This window comes from Camelus bactrianus, chromosome 9 (assembly GCF_048773025.1).
Source record: "Camelus bactrianus isolate YW-2024 breed Bactrian camel chromosome 9, ASM4877302v1, whole genome shotgun sequence".
Lineage (NCBI taxonomy): Eukaryota > Metazoa > Chordata > Mammalia > Artiodactyla > Camelidae > Camelus > Camelus bactrianus.
This window is the reverse complement of record NC_133547.1, coordinates 32359433-32376889: the sequence shown is the minus strand read 5'-3', so window position 1 is coordinate 32376889 and position 17457 is coordinate 32359433. Positions and strand designations below refer to the sequence as shown.

Genomic DNA, 17457 nt, shown 5'->3' with positions numbered 1-17457 from the left:
GCTCTGATTAGCTATTTAATTGCATGTTCTGGGATGATTTCCCTTAAAATGAGAAAGCATTGTTTTCCGATCTTACCAAAAGATTACCCTAACTGTCATGTTGAGAATAAAAAATAGAAACAATCTCTTCAATCTGGTGACTTACATTAAGGGAAATATAAACAGGAACTGTGGAAGTTCAAGTTTTCTGCTTTGAACATACGTAATTATAGCCTTAAAGAATTGCAGGAGCCACAGTGGTGGGAAACACATGCAAAACAGCTGCCCCATTGTAAAGGATCTCATTGCACAAAACCTTACGAACATGAACATAAACACATTTTCAAACCTGGGGAATTTGTAATACATGAAAAGTAGAGAGAAAGGTAAGTCACAGTATGCAGGCAGTTGGCTTCTGCTCCAACGATTTTTAGTTCATATGTCTTCCCACTACATACTATGCACTATGCACTATACACACACCAAACGTGCGTGTACACACCCATACGTTCACACACACATTGTCTACATAAATATGAACTCAAATGTGCATCTGTATCTATTCATATTCACACACATGCATCATATTCTGAACCTTTCTTTAGGTAACATGCCTTAGTAACTCTGATTATCAGCTTGCTTTATCTCAGGATACCCTGAATTCATTGGATGGACTGGAAGTTTCAAGTATTTAGGGGAGTAGCAAGGGAAAGCTGATGTAGAATTTAATCATTTTTTTAAGTAAGTAGTCAAAGTCAGCTGTGTAAAATTTATTCTTGTCCTTCCCAGAGATGTAGTTCTGGCAGGCTAATTCCCCCTTTCCACAGATGGGAAATTGGGGCCTAGAATACTTAACCAACAAGCTTAGAATTTTAAATGTTAAAATGCCTCGTTTTTTTTTTTTTTTTTTTTTTTTTTAACAGTATACCCAGAACTTAATTCTCCCTCTAACAACTCTAGGAGTTTTCCAAAGCCATTATTAAACACACGGGAACATTATTTCTACATTTATAAGCTAGATGTCAGAATTGGGCTGCCAGAAAAAAAACTGTTTCCAGACAGCTTTTATTTCTCTCCGAAGTTAGGCTGCTCACCGTTCACGTTTTAATCCTACATCTGGTTTTTTAAAAAGCTAGAAATTAGGAAAAATTTTTTTTCATCATTATATTACCTATGAGTTGATCAGTACCTAATAGGGGCATGTTTCTGGTTCAGATTATGCAGCAATCATAGGAAGAAGTCTTAGGAAGAAGTCTATGACGGCAGGTAGGTCTCTCTGGGAAAGCTCCTCCTAAGATCCTGTTTTTATCTTTTATGTTTAACCTGTGTCCTTAATATGTACAGACCTCGCCATACATTATTTTACATAGCACTACATTAATTAAACGCTATTATTAGCTTTTTTTATAAAACAGGTAACGCAGGGTGGAGGAGGGCAGAATCTGGACTTCTGCTTTTCAGCCCCAGTATAATTTCAAAAGAAATATGGGGAGGAGAATTGATGGTGCGTTAGCCAGGATTTTCCAGAGAAACAAAACCAATAGGATGTGCGTGTGTGTGTATAATTAATTGTATATAAATAATATACACAATAAATGTTATATATAGTAGAATAGATATTATATATAATGAATACACAACTTATTATAAGGAACTGGCTCAGATAATTATGGAGGCTGCCAAGTGCCAAGGTGTTCGGCCAGCAACCTGGAGACCCAGGAGAACTGATGGTGTGGTTCCAGTCCGAAGGCCAGCAGGCTCAAGCCCACCAGTCCCGAGACCCGCAGCTGGCAAGCCGTAGACCCAGGGGGAGCCGGTGCTTCAGTTCAAGGGCAAAGGCAGGAAACAAGCCAATAGTTCAAAGGCAGTGAGGCAGCAGGAGTTTCCTCTTACTCAGCCTTTTTGTTCTATCCAGGCATTCAACGGATTGGATGAGTCCACCCACATGGGGTGGGGGGCTGGGTGGCAACTGCTTTACTCCGTGTATGGGTTTAAATGCTGATCTCACCCTATACACCCTCATGAAAGCACTCAGAATAATGTCGGACCAAATATCTGGGCACCCCGTGGCCCAGTCAAATTACACATTAAATTAAATTTTTATTGTAGTAAGTAGGGAATCACAATTATCATTACCTCATAAAGGAAGAAACACATATGTGACTTTAAAAATGACATGATTTCAAAACAATTCATAAAGAGAATTAAGTTTGGCTATATATATATATAAAAAAATCTAGAGTACATTATCCTTCATCTTCTCCTTTTAATGTGGAGCAAATAAAACTCTGCCAAGATGAAATGAGTCAGAAAATTGAGGTTTGGAGGCCACAGGGAGAGACTCTGCAAGGGAGTGAAATATTGAGGGGGGAGTCTCTGCTGAAATCCAGGGCTGGTGTGACAGAGCCCAGCTTTTCTGCCGGCGAGAGGATGAAGCGAGTGACAAAAAGGAGAGGGCAACCAACTAAGGGTCCTTACGTCCCTCTGAGCTTTTCTCGTATGACAAAGGCTGATGGAGATAACATTAAGAACTGGTTGTCAAATGGCATGATTCTAGATGTTCAGCCTAATTAGATCTGTGAAATGACAGAAATAAAACAATCTGTCAAGAGCTTAAATCTCAGAGATTGGGCAAAATACGGTGCTGTGGACAGAAAATCAGAAAGTTACAGCACGCCTGCCAGGTTGCGCCAGTCCTTCTGCAGGTGTAAGAAACTCGTGATTTGTTCCTTTCCGGAAGGAAAAAAAAGGACTAATCCTATTTAAAAACAAAGCAACGTAAAATAAAACAGCAAAGCAAGTCCTTTGTAAAACACCTGCGGAGAACAAACGAACACGATACTGTTGCTTTGACTGAATGCTTTTTAGGGACTGCATGAAGGTGGAAGTTTCATTTGACGTGTTAGGGAAAAAGTTGCTTTTCAAATGGACAAAAGTTCATTCTCTGTCACAGGCTGCCAGAATTAAGAGGTACATTGCAAAAGGGGGCCAAAACATTACATGGTAGAGGAGTCCGGAACAGGCTGATTAATTACAAGGTCAATTATGGGCAAATGCCACTATTCAGGTGCTAACCTGGCTTAAGAGACCTGGAAATCTCCACATCACAGACTAATTTCATTATTCTTAACTTTCAAATCTTCATGAAACAGTGAGAATATTGAACTTGATCTTTAATGAAATGGGGTGTAGCAGCCCCTCATTACTCCATTCACATTAAGATAATCATGTAGTTGGTTGAATTTATAAAGGAAAAGATCACAGCTTTGTCATTCAATGTGTATTTCACATCACTGTGCTTTCATAGGATTTCAGTGTCATATTTCAGTACAGGAATATATTTTATACACTGTGCTCAATCAAATCCAATGTAAAGGTTCTATTTGCAATACAGATGACCGCACTAACAAGTCTGATTTCACAGTCTTGTGCTATTTCTTAGCCGGTAAAATGATGATTGACGTCCTATGTAATTGTATGTGCTGGACTAATGGTTTATTTGTCCTTGTAATTGCTAATCCATGTTCCTTGAGGAGCTATTTTTACATGAGTCCTTTCTTATTGAAGAGCTTTAGGCATAAGAACATAATATTGTTCATTATTTAAGTGTATAGAACTCACGCAAGTCTAAATGAATACAAAGGTATGCTCTCTTTTAAATTACAGTATGGACATAATGTATTACCTTGTCTTCCCCCAAACGCTTCCTCCTTCTGCGCAGAGCAGCCCTCTTCTCTGGGAGGGTGAACATCCAACGTGGGGTCTGAATGAAAAGCTGCTGTCTTCCTTTGGCCATAACCTCCCTGCCTGCTGTGATTTCTATAAAAGTGAGAACTTGACTGAGGCTGCGTTGATGATAGCACCCTGCCTCCTGGCCACAAAGACTGGCCTGGGGCAGGGACATGGGGAAGGGGGAAGAGTTGGCTGTATCCCAAACCAGTGCTTGCCTGGGGATTTTCAACTGAATTGAAGCTGGAAGGGAAAGCTTCTTCCTTCCTAGCAGCAAAGCTGGGAACTCGTGAACCAGGAGTTCCTAGGAGACATTAACCTAGGATTTCCAAACCTCAGCGATCTTGGCATTTTGGGTCAGACAGTTCTTTGTTGTGCTGGGCTGTTCATTGCAAGATGTTTGGGAGCATCCCTGACCTCTGTCAACTAGATGCTGGTAGCACCCTCCTCCCACAGTGTGGCTTTCAAAAGTATCTCCTGACTCTGTTAAATGGCCTTCATTTGAGAACCACAGAATGAGCCTCATGTAAGGGCAGGAATGGAGGAAGTAAGGTCAACCCATCTGAGCAAAGTAAGAAAAAAAAAAAAAAGAGAAATATACTTGTTCAGAACCAGCTAGCTATGCCCAAACACCCTTTTCCTTTCGGGTTATTTACACCCATGATTTCCGTTTTTCCTAAGGTAGTTTCATTCTTTGCTCAGGTGGAATGATAAGAACTCTCAAACAGTATCAGAAAAAGACAGAAGGGGAAACTGAGCCAAAGGCAATAAAAAAATCAGTAATAGTGTTTGATCAAGGCGCAGATTCAACTGTTAAAAAAATATAAGAATTTATAAACCTGTTCCAAGTGAAGAAAAGATAAAGAAATTGATCATGAAATAGATGGTCAACTCCATAAGTAGACTCCTAAGAGGTTCCAGAACAATATAAAACCATCTTCAAGGCAGCAGTCTTGGGATGGGGCATAAGAAAAGGGAGGAAACCAGACTCTTATTTGTCTCTTCTTGGCATTGTACACATCTTCACTGATGATTTCCCATTTAAAATGTGTGTCTGTGTGTCTGCCGTTCTCTAAAAAGGAACAATGCTTCCTATTCAATCAACTGCCAGTAATAAAAAAGAGAAGGGGAAGTACAAACTGTGAACCAGACAACTTAAGTGAAACCCCCAAATCAGATCTTACACCTGAGCCCACTGACTATAAAATTCACAAGAGTCAACCTCCGTGGTGATGACTTTCTTTCAAATACAACCTCATTTCCCATAGACACAGGAGATAAGTTTCTTTCTTCCTGGGGTTTCAGGTCAAACCAACAGAGAAATTCATCATTAACGTTTCTGCTTAAAACAGCCAATTGCAGTAAAAAGGTTTTTAATTTCCCTCCAGGTAACTGGAATGAAAGGAGGGAGTGGAATCCTTAGAAAGAAAGAAACAGTATTAACTGGTTAGAAGTAATTGTCCATTTTCAAAATGTGCTAAGTCTATCATCAATTCCACAGAACAGCTACTGGCCTGTCCCACTTAAAATCCTTGTCTTTTTTTGAAGGCTATGCATTTGGGGGAAAAGTAACTGAACAGCAGGAAACCTGTGTTTTGGGAAGCAGTTATTGAAAGAAGGCAAGTGTTGAACGAAAAGTACCTGCAAACTTTAGGGAAGATCTTTCCTTTAAGTAAGAGTCAAACATGCTATTTTGTTGTTGTTAAAACGTCTTTTTTTATGGAGGGAGGATATAGCTCAAGCGGTAGAGCGCATGCTTAGCATATACAAGGTCCTGGGTTCAACCCCCAGTGCCTTCTCTAAAAATAAATAAACCTAACTACCTTTTCCCCAAAAAACAAAATAAAACAAAAATTTGTTAGGAAGCATCCAGTAATCATATTTCCATATTACTAACAGCCACCAGCACAGCACACATCACAACCACCAGTTCAAGAAAGGTACACCGGGACTTCCACTTCCAGGATGACAACACAAGGAACTCCGAGGACCCGTTCCCAGGAGTGAAAATTATAAAACATAGTCTCTTCAACAAATAGTGCCGAGATAACTGGATAGTCTCATGTAAAAGAATGAAATTGGGCCCTTCCCACACATCACATAGGGGAATTGACTCAAGGAAGACGTCAAAGGCCTAGAACTAAAAAGTTAAAACTCTTAGAAGAAAACATTGGGGCTGATCTGCCTAACCTCTGATTTGCCAGTGGCTTCCTAGACACGTCACCAAAAAGATATGCAACAAAAGAAAAAATACATTGAACTTCACCAAAATTTCAAACTTCTGTGCTTCAAAGTGTATTATCAAGAAAAGTAAAAATTGTATTTGGAAATCATAATCTGATAAGGGATTTGCATCTAGACCATATAAATAACTTTTACTACTCAATAATTAAAAATGGGCAAAGGATTTGAGCAGACTTTTCTCCAAAGAATATATACAAATGGCCAACAAGCACACAAGAAAAGATGCAACAGGAAAAGCAAATCAAAACAAGATACCGCTTCACCCACGAGGATGGCTGTAATAAAACACAATTAAAAATTAAAAAAATAACAAGTGCTGGTGAGGATGTGAAGAAATCAGAATCCTCATACACTGCTAGCAGGAATGTAAAACGGTGCAGCCACTTTGGAAAGCAGTCTGGCAGCTCCTTAAATGGTCAAATATAGCTGTGATTCGACCCAGTAATTCTAACCCTAGGTAGAGGCCCAAGAGAAATGAAAACACATGTTCACACAAAAACTTATAGTCCAGTTTTCGTAGCAGCATTATTTGTAATAGGCAAAGCAGAAAACCACCCAAATGTCTATCAATGAAAGAATAAACAAATATAACAAATAAGCAAAATGTGGAAGATACACACACACACACATAGGAATATTTTTGGTTGTAAAAGGGAATAAAGTACTAACAAATGCTACAACATGAGTGAACCCTGAAAACATTATGTTAAGTGACAGAAGCCAGGCACGAAGATCACGAATTCTATGATTCCATTAATATGAAATATCTAGAATAGGCAAATCTATAGAGCTGGAAATTAGCTTCATGGTTCCTTAGCCTGGGGAAATGGGGGAAGGGGTTGTGGGTACGGAGTGTTAACCAAAAGGCACGGGGCTTCTTTCTGAGCAATGAAAAACTAAAAGCAAAGTCAATATCTATAAATAAGGAAATGGATGCACAAATTACTACAGATTTGCAACGTGAAGAATTGTGCAGCCATTTAAAAAGTGTGTAAGAGCTATTCTTGACTTTGAAGGATTTCCACAAGGTATCGTGAATGGGGAAACAAGAGGGAAGTGGGGATGGGGAATTCGGTGAAGGCGGTCAAAAGGTACAAACTTCCAGCTTGGGATGTCATCTACAACGTGATGACGACAGTTAATGCTGTGTTGTCTATTTGGAAGTTGACAAAGAGAGTGGATCTTAAAAGTTCTAACTAAGGTTTTGGTTGTAACTATGAGGTGATCAGTGTTAACTAATCTTAATGTGATAATCACTTGGCAATGCAGAAATAGATCATTATGTCGTACACCTTAAACTTATACATCAAATATATGTCAATAAAACTTTAGCTTTGCATGCCTCTCCTCCTTTCTCACCTACTTTCTGTCCGCAGCTGTCATCACACATCCACACCACACACACCCACACAGGTAACACATATTAACTAGTATGTCTTACATTGCTCTGTGCTCATAGCATCCTGTGCAGATTTACACATACACAGAGTCCCTCACACACAGTTTTTAGCTCTATTTTATAAAAACATTAGAATCTGCTTCAGAGGCTGGAGCTACGAGTAGAAAAAGAAAACACAATAGTCACTCATTTAATATTAAACTTTTTATTAAAACTGAGTCTTTACAATATATTTAAAATGACATGTTCCACGGACAAATATTTAAGAAAAAAACTTTCTATGTATAATTATCGGCATAAAAATTTAAGAACATAGTCAAAATTAAGCTAAATATTTAAATGTATATATATGTATATGTATATATATCCAAATTCAAATCAATGATCTGGAATACCTGAGTTTCAAGCTGATGGTTTTCCAGATAGCGCGAAACATCTTTTATCCACGTTATAAAGGACACAGCCCATCCAGAAAGAGTAACTTTGGTTAACAGACGCTATCTCCCAAAGATCACACAGAAGTCTTCCAGGCGACTAAAACTGATCTTCAGAGGCTTCTTCCAGGTGGTGACCTGTCTGTGATGTCAGGAAGGACTCCCACGTGGCAAGGCACTGAACAATGGAAACACACCACGAGGAGATCAACGGGGGTTCACTTTCACTGTCAGAAGGAGTAATAAATCCTTACCTATCTGTTCCCACGGCAACCTGCCCTACTCTCCCATCAGCTTGCCAAAATCCCTACCATTTTCCACACGTTTTAATTCTTAATGAGGGAAATTCTTGCTAAACAAGGGGAAAACATATTAAAGGTTAAAAAAGTAGTGTGGATTAATTTGCTGAAAGGATCGCCATTCCCCCATTTTTGACAGGGAAGAAAAGAGCTCTAAGTTGTAGAGGAAAAGATGGGCCATTTGGATCTGAGGAGGCAGGTGTTAAGCATGTAGACAGAGGGGTGATGATACAAACACAGCTCAATCAGATCTGAATCCTACTGTATCAAGTGTGAGTCTGTGCAAGTGGATTAATCTCTATTACAGTTCTTCAGCCATAAATGAGGTTGATGAGAATACTGACCACTGAAGCAATCGTGAAAATTAAATCTACATAATCTGCATAAATCTGTATAAATCTCTATGCATAATACCTGGCTTAAGGTAAGGATGCACACACACACAAAAGTCAGCTATTATTATACTGTGATGGGCTGCTGGTACTAGGTTGTGAGGCAGTCATCAATAGGCCCCAGGAAATGAATCAAGGTGATCTATAACTGATAACTATAGAACAAGAGAACGTATTTTTTCTATGCGCACGTAACACATTTACCAAAAGAGACCAAATTCCAGGCTATACAAGAAATCTCAATACATTAAAAAGAATCAAGTCATATGAAGTTTGTTCTCTGAACCCAATGAAATTGAATTAGAAATCAGCAAATGAAAGATAACTGAAAAACCCCTAAGAAGAAATCAAAAGTTAACCTACAAAGTATTTTAAACTGAATGAAAATAAAAATTCAACATACAAACATTTTTGGAATGTCAGTAAAGCATGACATAAAGAGAAATTTACAGCACTACACACCTACATTAGAAAAGAAGGGTCTTAAATAAATGACTTCAGTTTCCAACTTAAAAACCAGAAAAGAACAAATTATACCCAATGTAAGCAGAGGAAGAAAAAAAACGGTAAAGACAGAAGTGTGAATCAATGAAAGAGAAAAACAATATAAAAAAAAAAAAAAACCAAATGTTGGATCTATAAAAGGCTAATTAAATTGATAAATTTTTAGCCAACTGTTGATAGAAGAGGAGAGATGACACAAACTGCCAACTGTTAGGAATGAGAGGGGTGACATCACTTTAAGTCCTACTGAAGGAAAAAAAAGACGATATTACTGAAAATTTTATACCTATATACGTTTGAAAACTTAAAGGAAACTTAAATGAAAAGGTACAAACTACCAAAATTCACCCTAGGAAAAAACAGACAACCCAAATGAATTTGAATTTGTTGTTAAAACATCTTCCCACAAAGAACACTCCAGGCTCCCAATGGCTTCACTGGTGAATTCTATCAAACGTGGAAGAAAAAATCATATGAATTCTACACAAACTTTTCCAGAAAACTGAAGAGAAAGGAATTCTTTTCAACTTGCCAAAGACATTACAGGAAAAGAAAACTACAGACCATTACCCTTTATAAACAAAGATGCAAAAGTTCTAAACAAAATTTTAGCAATCAAATCCAGCAATCTATAGAAAGTATTATACATCATGATAAATGGAGTTTAATACAGGTAAGAATGGATTAATGTTCAAATATCAATCAATGTAACTGACTGTGTTAAATGCAATACCATCTCAATAGACATGGAAAGACACCTGTCAAATTACAATATCCATTTGTTATTAAAAAAAAAATTCTCAGCAAATTAGGAAGAGATGGGAACTTCCACAACCTGAGTAAGAACATCTACAAAAAACCTACAGTTAACACTGTATGCAGAAATGTATTAAATATTAGCTTTTATTAGTATTTTATTTCTTTTCAATGCCAAGAAAAAAAAATTTAAAACTCAGCTTTATACTCAAAAATCTCCTTCACCAAATTTTGAGTATAAAAAGGAAACACAAGAATATCTAACTACAAGTAATATTTTAAAATCGACCCATAATGTTTACAAAATAAAACCATTAATTGGGATTGAAGGACTGACAGAGAGCAGAACCACACTTCACCTTTGCAAAGAGCCCTGTTTTCTTCCTGCACCTCATTTCTTCTCGCGCTCCCTGGTCTGTTACGTACGTAATCTACTATCTGGTAACCCTGCAGGGCAGCCCAAAGCAATTACTGCTTTCAGGAGATATCATATCTTTTTGATAACTCTGCCAAACTATCATTTAAATAAACTTCTTAGAGTCCTCAGGTAAAATTCAAAACGAGAACCTAAGCAGTCTGCTCTATTTAGAATTCCTGTCAAACGAGGAATCCAGATTGCACCAAAGATGGTATTAATCCTCATGTGAAGAAATTTCCATCACTGTCATATTCTTCAACTCTCCTAGTTTAATAAATGTCTAAGGAAGACATTCAGGGGCCCTCCATGCCGATTAGCGTTGTGAGTTAATATTTTCATTTCTAAAATAAATCCTAAAAGGGACAGTGAAATAGTAAAAGAAACAAAGTAGTTACTTAACTATCTCCTTCCCATCCACCATATGAAAGGCAGAAAATCAATTTACGTATTTTGAAATAAAGGTTACAGAGTATAAGCACAGAAAACAACAGGAACGTCCTGACAGCCGCCGACCGTCTATACGGGTCCTTGGTCAGGCACTCTGGTTGCTTTATCACGTATCACCTTCTTCAACCTCACAATGACAATTATGAGTCTAACTTTACAGATGAGAAAGCTGCAGATCAAACGGTGATATTACGAAGCTGATAAGAGGTACAGCCAGTATTTATTCATGAGGAAATGGAAAAGAACCAATTTCTTGAATGACCGTCAGAGTACATTTAATAAGTCACTGGGCCATCAAGATGAGATATCTTTCTTTTACACAGTCGAAGAGGGCCGTTTTGGAGGGGAGGTGGGTTAAAAAAAAAAGAAAAGCATGACTGCAAGGAGATGAGGTTGATCCAATTTTAGAAAAGGGTATACATGCAGGTTGAGTGTGTGGAAATTGATTCTTCATGCATTGCCAGGAGTATGCATACCCTTTAAAGATTACTGGGTTAATACACACCAGGCATATAGTAAGTGCTCAGTAAATGCAAAGACTATAGAGAAGGAATGTATTGAACTACTGATGCAAACATGCATAAAAACTGCATTTTTCAATCTGAACATTAATCAATTGACACCCTGGCTTCTACTGCTGTCTAAGTTTGTTAATGTTAAGTTTTGCTGTACAAGCCTGATCTCCACTCAGGCTGCTCACCAATCAGGTTTCTGGGTCTACAAGGTTGAGGATACGACCCTGGCCCGTGTATCTCCTGATGCGGCTACCAAACCTCTTTTGGAATTCTGACAGCAGATGTTTTTGACTAAGTAAACATATTAACTGCCCCCTCCTGCCAATGTTTAATATTAAACTGTTACCTGATACGTTGCACATTTATCCAGTAAACGTACATAAATCTATACAAAAATAATAAAAGATAATCTCTAATGCTCCTTAAATCTCTTGACTCTTTCTTGCTTTTTTTTTTTTTTTGAGTATGAAACACGAAGCAAAAACTCAAGAGACGGATTGTTTATACAGCAGAATCTAACAATAACAATTTAGTTTAGTACCTACTGTGTCCAGGACTGTGATAATTGGAAGACATAAAGAATTATCAAAAAAACAACAAAAAATTTCAAAACCAGCACGAGACTTTGCTTATAATTGTAACTTACACTTTTTAAAAAGGTGTTTCTGTTATTTGACTTCTCACTGCTTCCTATCAAGGAATTGATTTTTTTTCCACTTTTAAATCATTGCAATTAGTGAAGCAAGCTAGTAACTATCAAAATTAGAATAACAATTGAAAACCCCCAGCATCATGGCTGGCCTAACCTTTAATCACGCTCATTAGCTCATTCTAGTGTTAGACTGTCGTACTATCATCTGAGGATCAACAACAAGAATTCCACTTTTAGTTAAATAATGGGTCACAATATCCCATACATACTATTTTATTTGATACAGTAATACTTCTACAAACTCAAATAATCGCATCTTATCATTAAGAAAACTGTGATCATGGACCCCATCACTCTCCCCTGGTGCCCCACGCTCCTCTGCAGTAAAAGCAAACCAATAAATACGCTGAACATGCTATTCGGCAGGATGCTGGGTGGCCAGAAAGCAAGTTTATCACAAATCCTTGTTAACTGAGAATCCAGCGCACATTTCTTCCTAAGTGGCTCCAGTTTGCAGCCAAAGATCAAAAAGTAGTCTCTCTTTGAAGGGCAGGACTGGGAGACAGGCTGCTACAGTCAGGAAAGCAAGCCAGGAACAGAGCAAACGGACCCCACAGGTAACGAAAGTCCTTCTGTTCCGACACAAAAGCTTGAAAAGTTCTCAAATATACAGACAGAGTATTTAGAAAATACGCTTTAATTCCAAAACTAGTTTTGAGAGTAAATCCCTTGCTACCCCAGCAACAGTAGTGATGATGACATTCTGCCATCAGAAAAGGTTAACGGTCCCTTTGGTTCTCGTACATGGGTCATGATCCCACAAGCAGATGTGATCAAGTTTTCTGAAGAATGAAGAACAAAAATGGTGTGTCTGCAGATACAGTACAGCTTCCAGTGGAAGCTTCCACCTTTAAGAATCAATACTTTCTCAAGCTGGTGGGATGCAAAGAGCTTCTGCCCCACACTGTGACTTCAGGCAAGTCTTTTCTTTCTCTGGGCCTATTCACCTAGTCATGGAATAGGGGGCTTGGACTATTTGTGTCTACACAGAATTGAGGAATACGCCTCGCTGTTTGGCTTGACACAGTGCGTAAATGCAACAAACACAATTTTACCTCTCCTCTCAGTACTTGGTATTTATAAGGTAATTGTCATAAATAATTTCTAAAGCTAAGATTCAGAAATAAATAAGAAATATTTTACTGTTGCTACCAATAATCTATATTTATTGAAACCTTACTACGTGCTAGGCACTGGATCAAGAACTTTACACATATTTTATTTATTTACTTATTTATCTATCTATCCAGCAGCTTTGAAATTTATTTTCTATACTGGCAATTTCAGGCTCAAGTAAAGTTAAGTACCGGCTTAAGCGATAAGCTGGTTGAGACCCCTGGAAAGGTATTTACGAGTATAAAAGCTTCAAAAGCATGTGTTTTTAGTGACTTACTGGGAATAGTCAATTTTGCTTCTAGGACTTTTCTTTCATCTTTCTTTACCCCATTACATACATACATACACAGGCACATATATATTTTAATACTCAAATAAATCTATGATTTATATACTATTATTTTTAGCGTTTTATAGGTAAGGATACTGAGGCCCACTGAAATAAAGAAAGGTCTTCAAAGTCTCTCTTTAAGTCGGCTTAAAGTCACAAGTCCTGCCTGTCCAAAGCCCATGCTCTTGGCCACCAGGTGATAATGCCAACATGCAGCTGGGTGTGGCCACAGGGAACGTCACCGCCCTGTCCATGGAGCAGCTAGGAGGAAACCTGGTTTCACCCAAATTATCACATAAATCAAATTAATAAAGTATTATCTATACATCATGCTAGTAAAGTAAATTAACCATAAATCTGCCTAAAACAGTAACAATGATACCTGTTATGACAAAATGTAATAAACGCCAAACCTTACCATGTTCTCTGTTTAAAACCAGAAATGTCCGTATTAAGTCAAAAGTGTGTGTGCTTCTAGTTTTCCCACTAATCTAAAAGCACCTCTTAGACAATGCCATAATAACTGCATCTCTCTTAATAAACTAAAACTGAGAAACAGGGCTGAGTGTCCTCTACGAATTTCAGTGCTGTCTCAAACGACTTTGGACACAGGCGACATCACCTACATTCGAGGAAACACTGAAGCTCAAATACGTCAGCATCTCTATACTAGGTCAATATCACTGCAAAATAAATTACAGTATGAAAATTAAAGGCCACGCCTAAAATGAGGGCAATGGGGTGTGTAGCATTTTAGTAATTGTTTTTGATCACCTAAACTTAAGATTCAAAACAGGAATGAAAACTTCCAGGAGCTGCAGATTTAAACATTTTTCTGAAATGTAATCAATCCACAAAGAAATTAGAGATGATGCTGAAAAAGGAAAGCAACATTTATTATTTTGCAATAGCTCAAAATTATTCATTAAATTTCATTTTTAGAAATGACTAAATTCAGAATCGTGTCAATTTATAACTTGAGAAATAGTAGTAATTTCAAAATAACAAGATTTGCATATTTTTTCTAAAAAATACTTTTATTTATCTCTCAAGAGTTTAATACGTTTGTATTTGTAAATACTGCAAATAGTTAAATGACCACAAAACAGTTAATGCAAAAAAAAAAAAAAAGACTCATTAGCTCCAAACGCCACCTTGTGGTCCATTTAAAAATTTATTTTGTACTATTAGCCTGTAGATCTCTAACTCAAGATCTGCTAAGGTAGGACTCGCCCTAGATATAACTAATTCCATTTCTCTAATTTTTACACATGAAAAAATTGCGGATCCAAAAGATCAAACACACTAGACATCTTTACAGAAATAATTAATATAAGAGCCAAAATTTGAAGTCCTATCTTTCTAACTCATACTTTTCTATACCATCACAGCATTGTTTTGTACTTCTAACAAACCACTTACATGAAGTCCGTCCAGTTTGGTACCTGACTCTTCAAACACTAAGCTTATCTGTGTTCATTTAACCATACACGTAAAGTACAGCAAACTAAAACCAGCACATTTACTTTGGGATTACTGGAAAATTATCAAGGCACAGCTATGATGTTTAACTGCTTTAAGTATTTCACATATGTTTTCTAACTTAATTCTCCTAAAGACCTGTGAGGGATGTGTGTGGGTAGGGGATGGGGAAGGAGAGGACTATTAAAACCACTTTTTTGGGGGGTGGGTACAGTTTAGTGGTAGAGAGCATGCTTAGCATGCACGAGGTCCTGGGTTCAATCCCCAGTGCCTTCACGTGAAAAAAAAAAAAAAGCCCCACTTTTTGACAGATTAGAAAACTGGGTATAGAGAAGATTGAGATTTCATAATTAGTTAGTGGCAGGCATCCTGATTTCCAAGTTTAATTTTTTTCATGAGTAAACCCATCTTCTTTCTTAAAGGTGTTACATCATGCAGTGTGTGCAAGTGTGTTTTAAATCATTTCTTCCTTTTTCTTTTGACAGGAACTATTATATTGCCCTATAGAATACAGTCTGACATTTATGAAGAATAGAATGAAAGTTCCCTGATTCAGAATCTAGATATTTTTAGAAATTATTTCATTACACTGTGTAGTCTCCTATTCAAATCTTTGACTGTTAACTACAGAAAATTTTGTCTAATCCAAAGGATGGGAAGAGGCATAAACTGTCTATGCTATCCCAAACTGTTCATCTCACACCTAAGCTCAACTTCACTTGTATGGATAATTGAGAAATAATTACATCACAGGATATAAAAGATTGGTGAGAATATTTTTAAGGGAAATTTTAAGAAACCAGAAACCTGCAAAACAACAAAAGCTTTAAGACTTATACAACACAATAAAAGATGTCCACAGTTATGTGGAGTGGGGGAGGGTATAGCTCAAGTGGTGGGGCGCATGCCTAGCATGCATGCGGTCCTGGGTTCAATTCCCCGTACCGCCTCTAAAAATAAAGAAATAAACTTATTACCACCATCCCCCACACACAAAAAAACCAACAAACCAAACAAATAAAACACACACACACACACACACACACACACACACACAACGTAAGGTTATATGCAAATAAAAGCTGTAGCTATGGCTCTGGAATACACAATTCAGAAAAGAAATCATCACTTAATAAAATTAAAAGTAAGTTAATACATAATACTTCAGAATTCTAAAAATTATAAACACTTGATTTTTAACATTTCCTTAGAATAAATAAAAATCAGATGCTGGTGCATTTAAACTTAATTCTATATTTGCTTTTTATACATGTTATAATACTTGAATATTAATAAGATTATAAAATTTTACATGAGAAAGGACACTACACTTCTTAAGTGTGAGAGATGAACAGACTCTTAGAAAACAGAAGGAACTTTAGAGCAGCGCTTCTCAAATTATTTTTTTTGTTTTGTTTTTGATGAAGATGACCATCCCTAAATGAATTGGATGGTCCATAGCAAAGTGGTGTAACGTATCCTGAATCTGCTAATCCAGACGTTCAGGCTTCTAGTGAGTGCCTCCCACTGAGCCAAAAAGCAGACAATGTGGGCAAAAGAATGTAACGAACTGGAATTTTAACCGACATAAACACGGTCAGGCTGAGTAAACATGTAAGCGTCTTAGCCTCTCAAGCTGGTGGCTTGCTTGCTTTCCAAGAAATCTAGTCAACCCACTAATAGCACTCTACTGAATTCTAGGGTCTGTAACACAGTTCTTAAACATTCTTCAAACAGTTCCAAAGAGACAGGCTATTCTTTTCTGAAGGACTGTTTTAGCACTATCAGGAAACCTGTCTTCCTGGGTTCCAGAGGGCAGGTCAGGCACCACATTTAGTAAACGTTAGGAGGCACAATTGTAAAGAGAAAAGTACCCTGACACGCATTCAAAAATCCCTGCCCTAGAGAACTCTGAATTATTCTGGCTCCAGCCAGCTTCTTTGTTCCTATGATTAGGGAAGGGAGTAGAGACACATTAACCTTAAAGAAAGTGTCTGTTTACTCTGTTTCATCCTAAAAGACTGTCATTTAAATGGTTCAACACAGACCCACTATTACGCGTCTGTCCCAATTTTAAAAAGGAAAACTAAAAAACTACAGGTCAATCCTTGGGACCAAAATGACACTAAATAACGCTAGCCGGGTAAATCCTCAACCCCTTGCATCCGTGCATCCTTCTCTCTACCAGGAAGACTGCTCACGAAGAGCTGAGCAGTGTATTGTGTATGTGTATTGTGTATGGTGTGTGTCACAAATTACAGAGGTTGACTGTTTTGGAAATAGGTGTCATTGTTCCAGTATTCCCCAAAACCTTCCCTGGAGCTAATCTGAGTGTTCACCGAGGCAAGAACAGTGGTGTGGGCATCTCCTAGGTGAGCAGAGGTCTGCCGACCTACCCGACATAAGTCAGTTTAGAACTCAGAGCTTCACTGGGGCTTTGTAAGCACTGTTTAAGCGCTGGTAAAGGAAGGGCTTTGGCACTGGTCACTGAGAAAGGAACATGCCAGCCTTCTCTTTTTGTGGCAATGGATAGCTAATACTTTATTATCTCTTCAAATATACTGAATTTGTTTATCTTTTATTTATATTTGCCTAAACCTTGCAACTTATACTTTCATTCTCCTGGATGGAGGAAACAGGCGTGAAATAGAAATGAAGCAGTACTGTTTTCTCAGTTTCTGTAACATGGTTTCCATCGGA

At 37.7% G+C, this 17457-nt stretch overlaps 1 protein-coding gene across 2 annotated transcripts in view; it reads right to left on the bottom strand.

Annotated features, from left to right (window-relative positions):
- The window catches only part of SNX7 (sorting nexin 7), an 87618-nt gene that overhangs the window by 1022 nt on the left and 69139 nt on the right, over positions 1-17457 (bottom strand). Inside the window, exon 9 of one of the 2 annotated variants that reach the window (XM_074370019.1) lies at positions 7541-7963. The exons of the other annotated variant lie outside the window; for it this stretch is intronic. Within the exon in view, the coding sequence (XP_074226120.1) occupies positions 7886-7963 (78 nt within the window). The 3' untranslated portion in view covers positions 7541-7885. Of the gene's footprint in view, positions 1-7540; positions 7964-17457 lie in introns of those variants that run through there. 2 annotated transcript variants of the gene reach the window in all.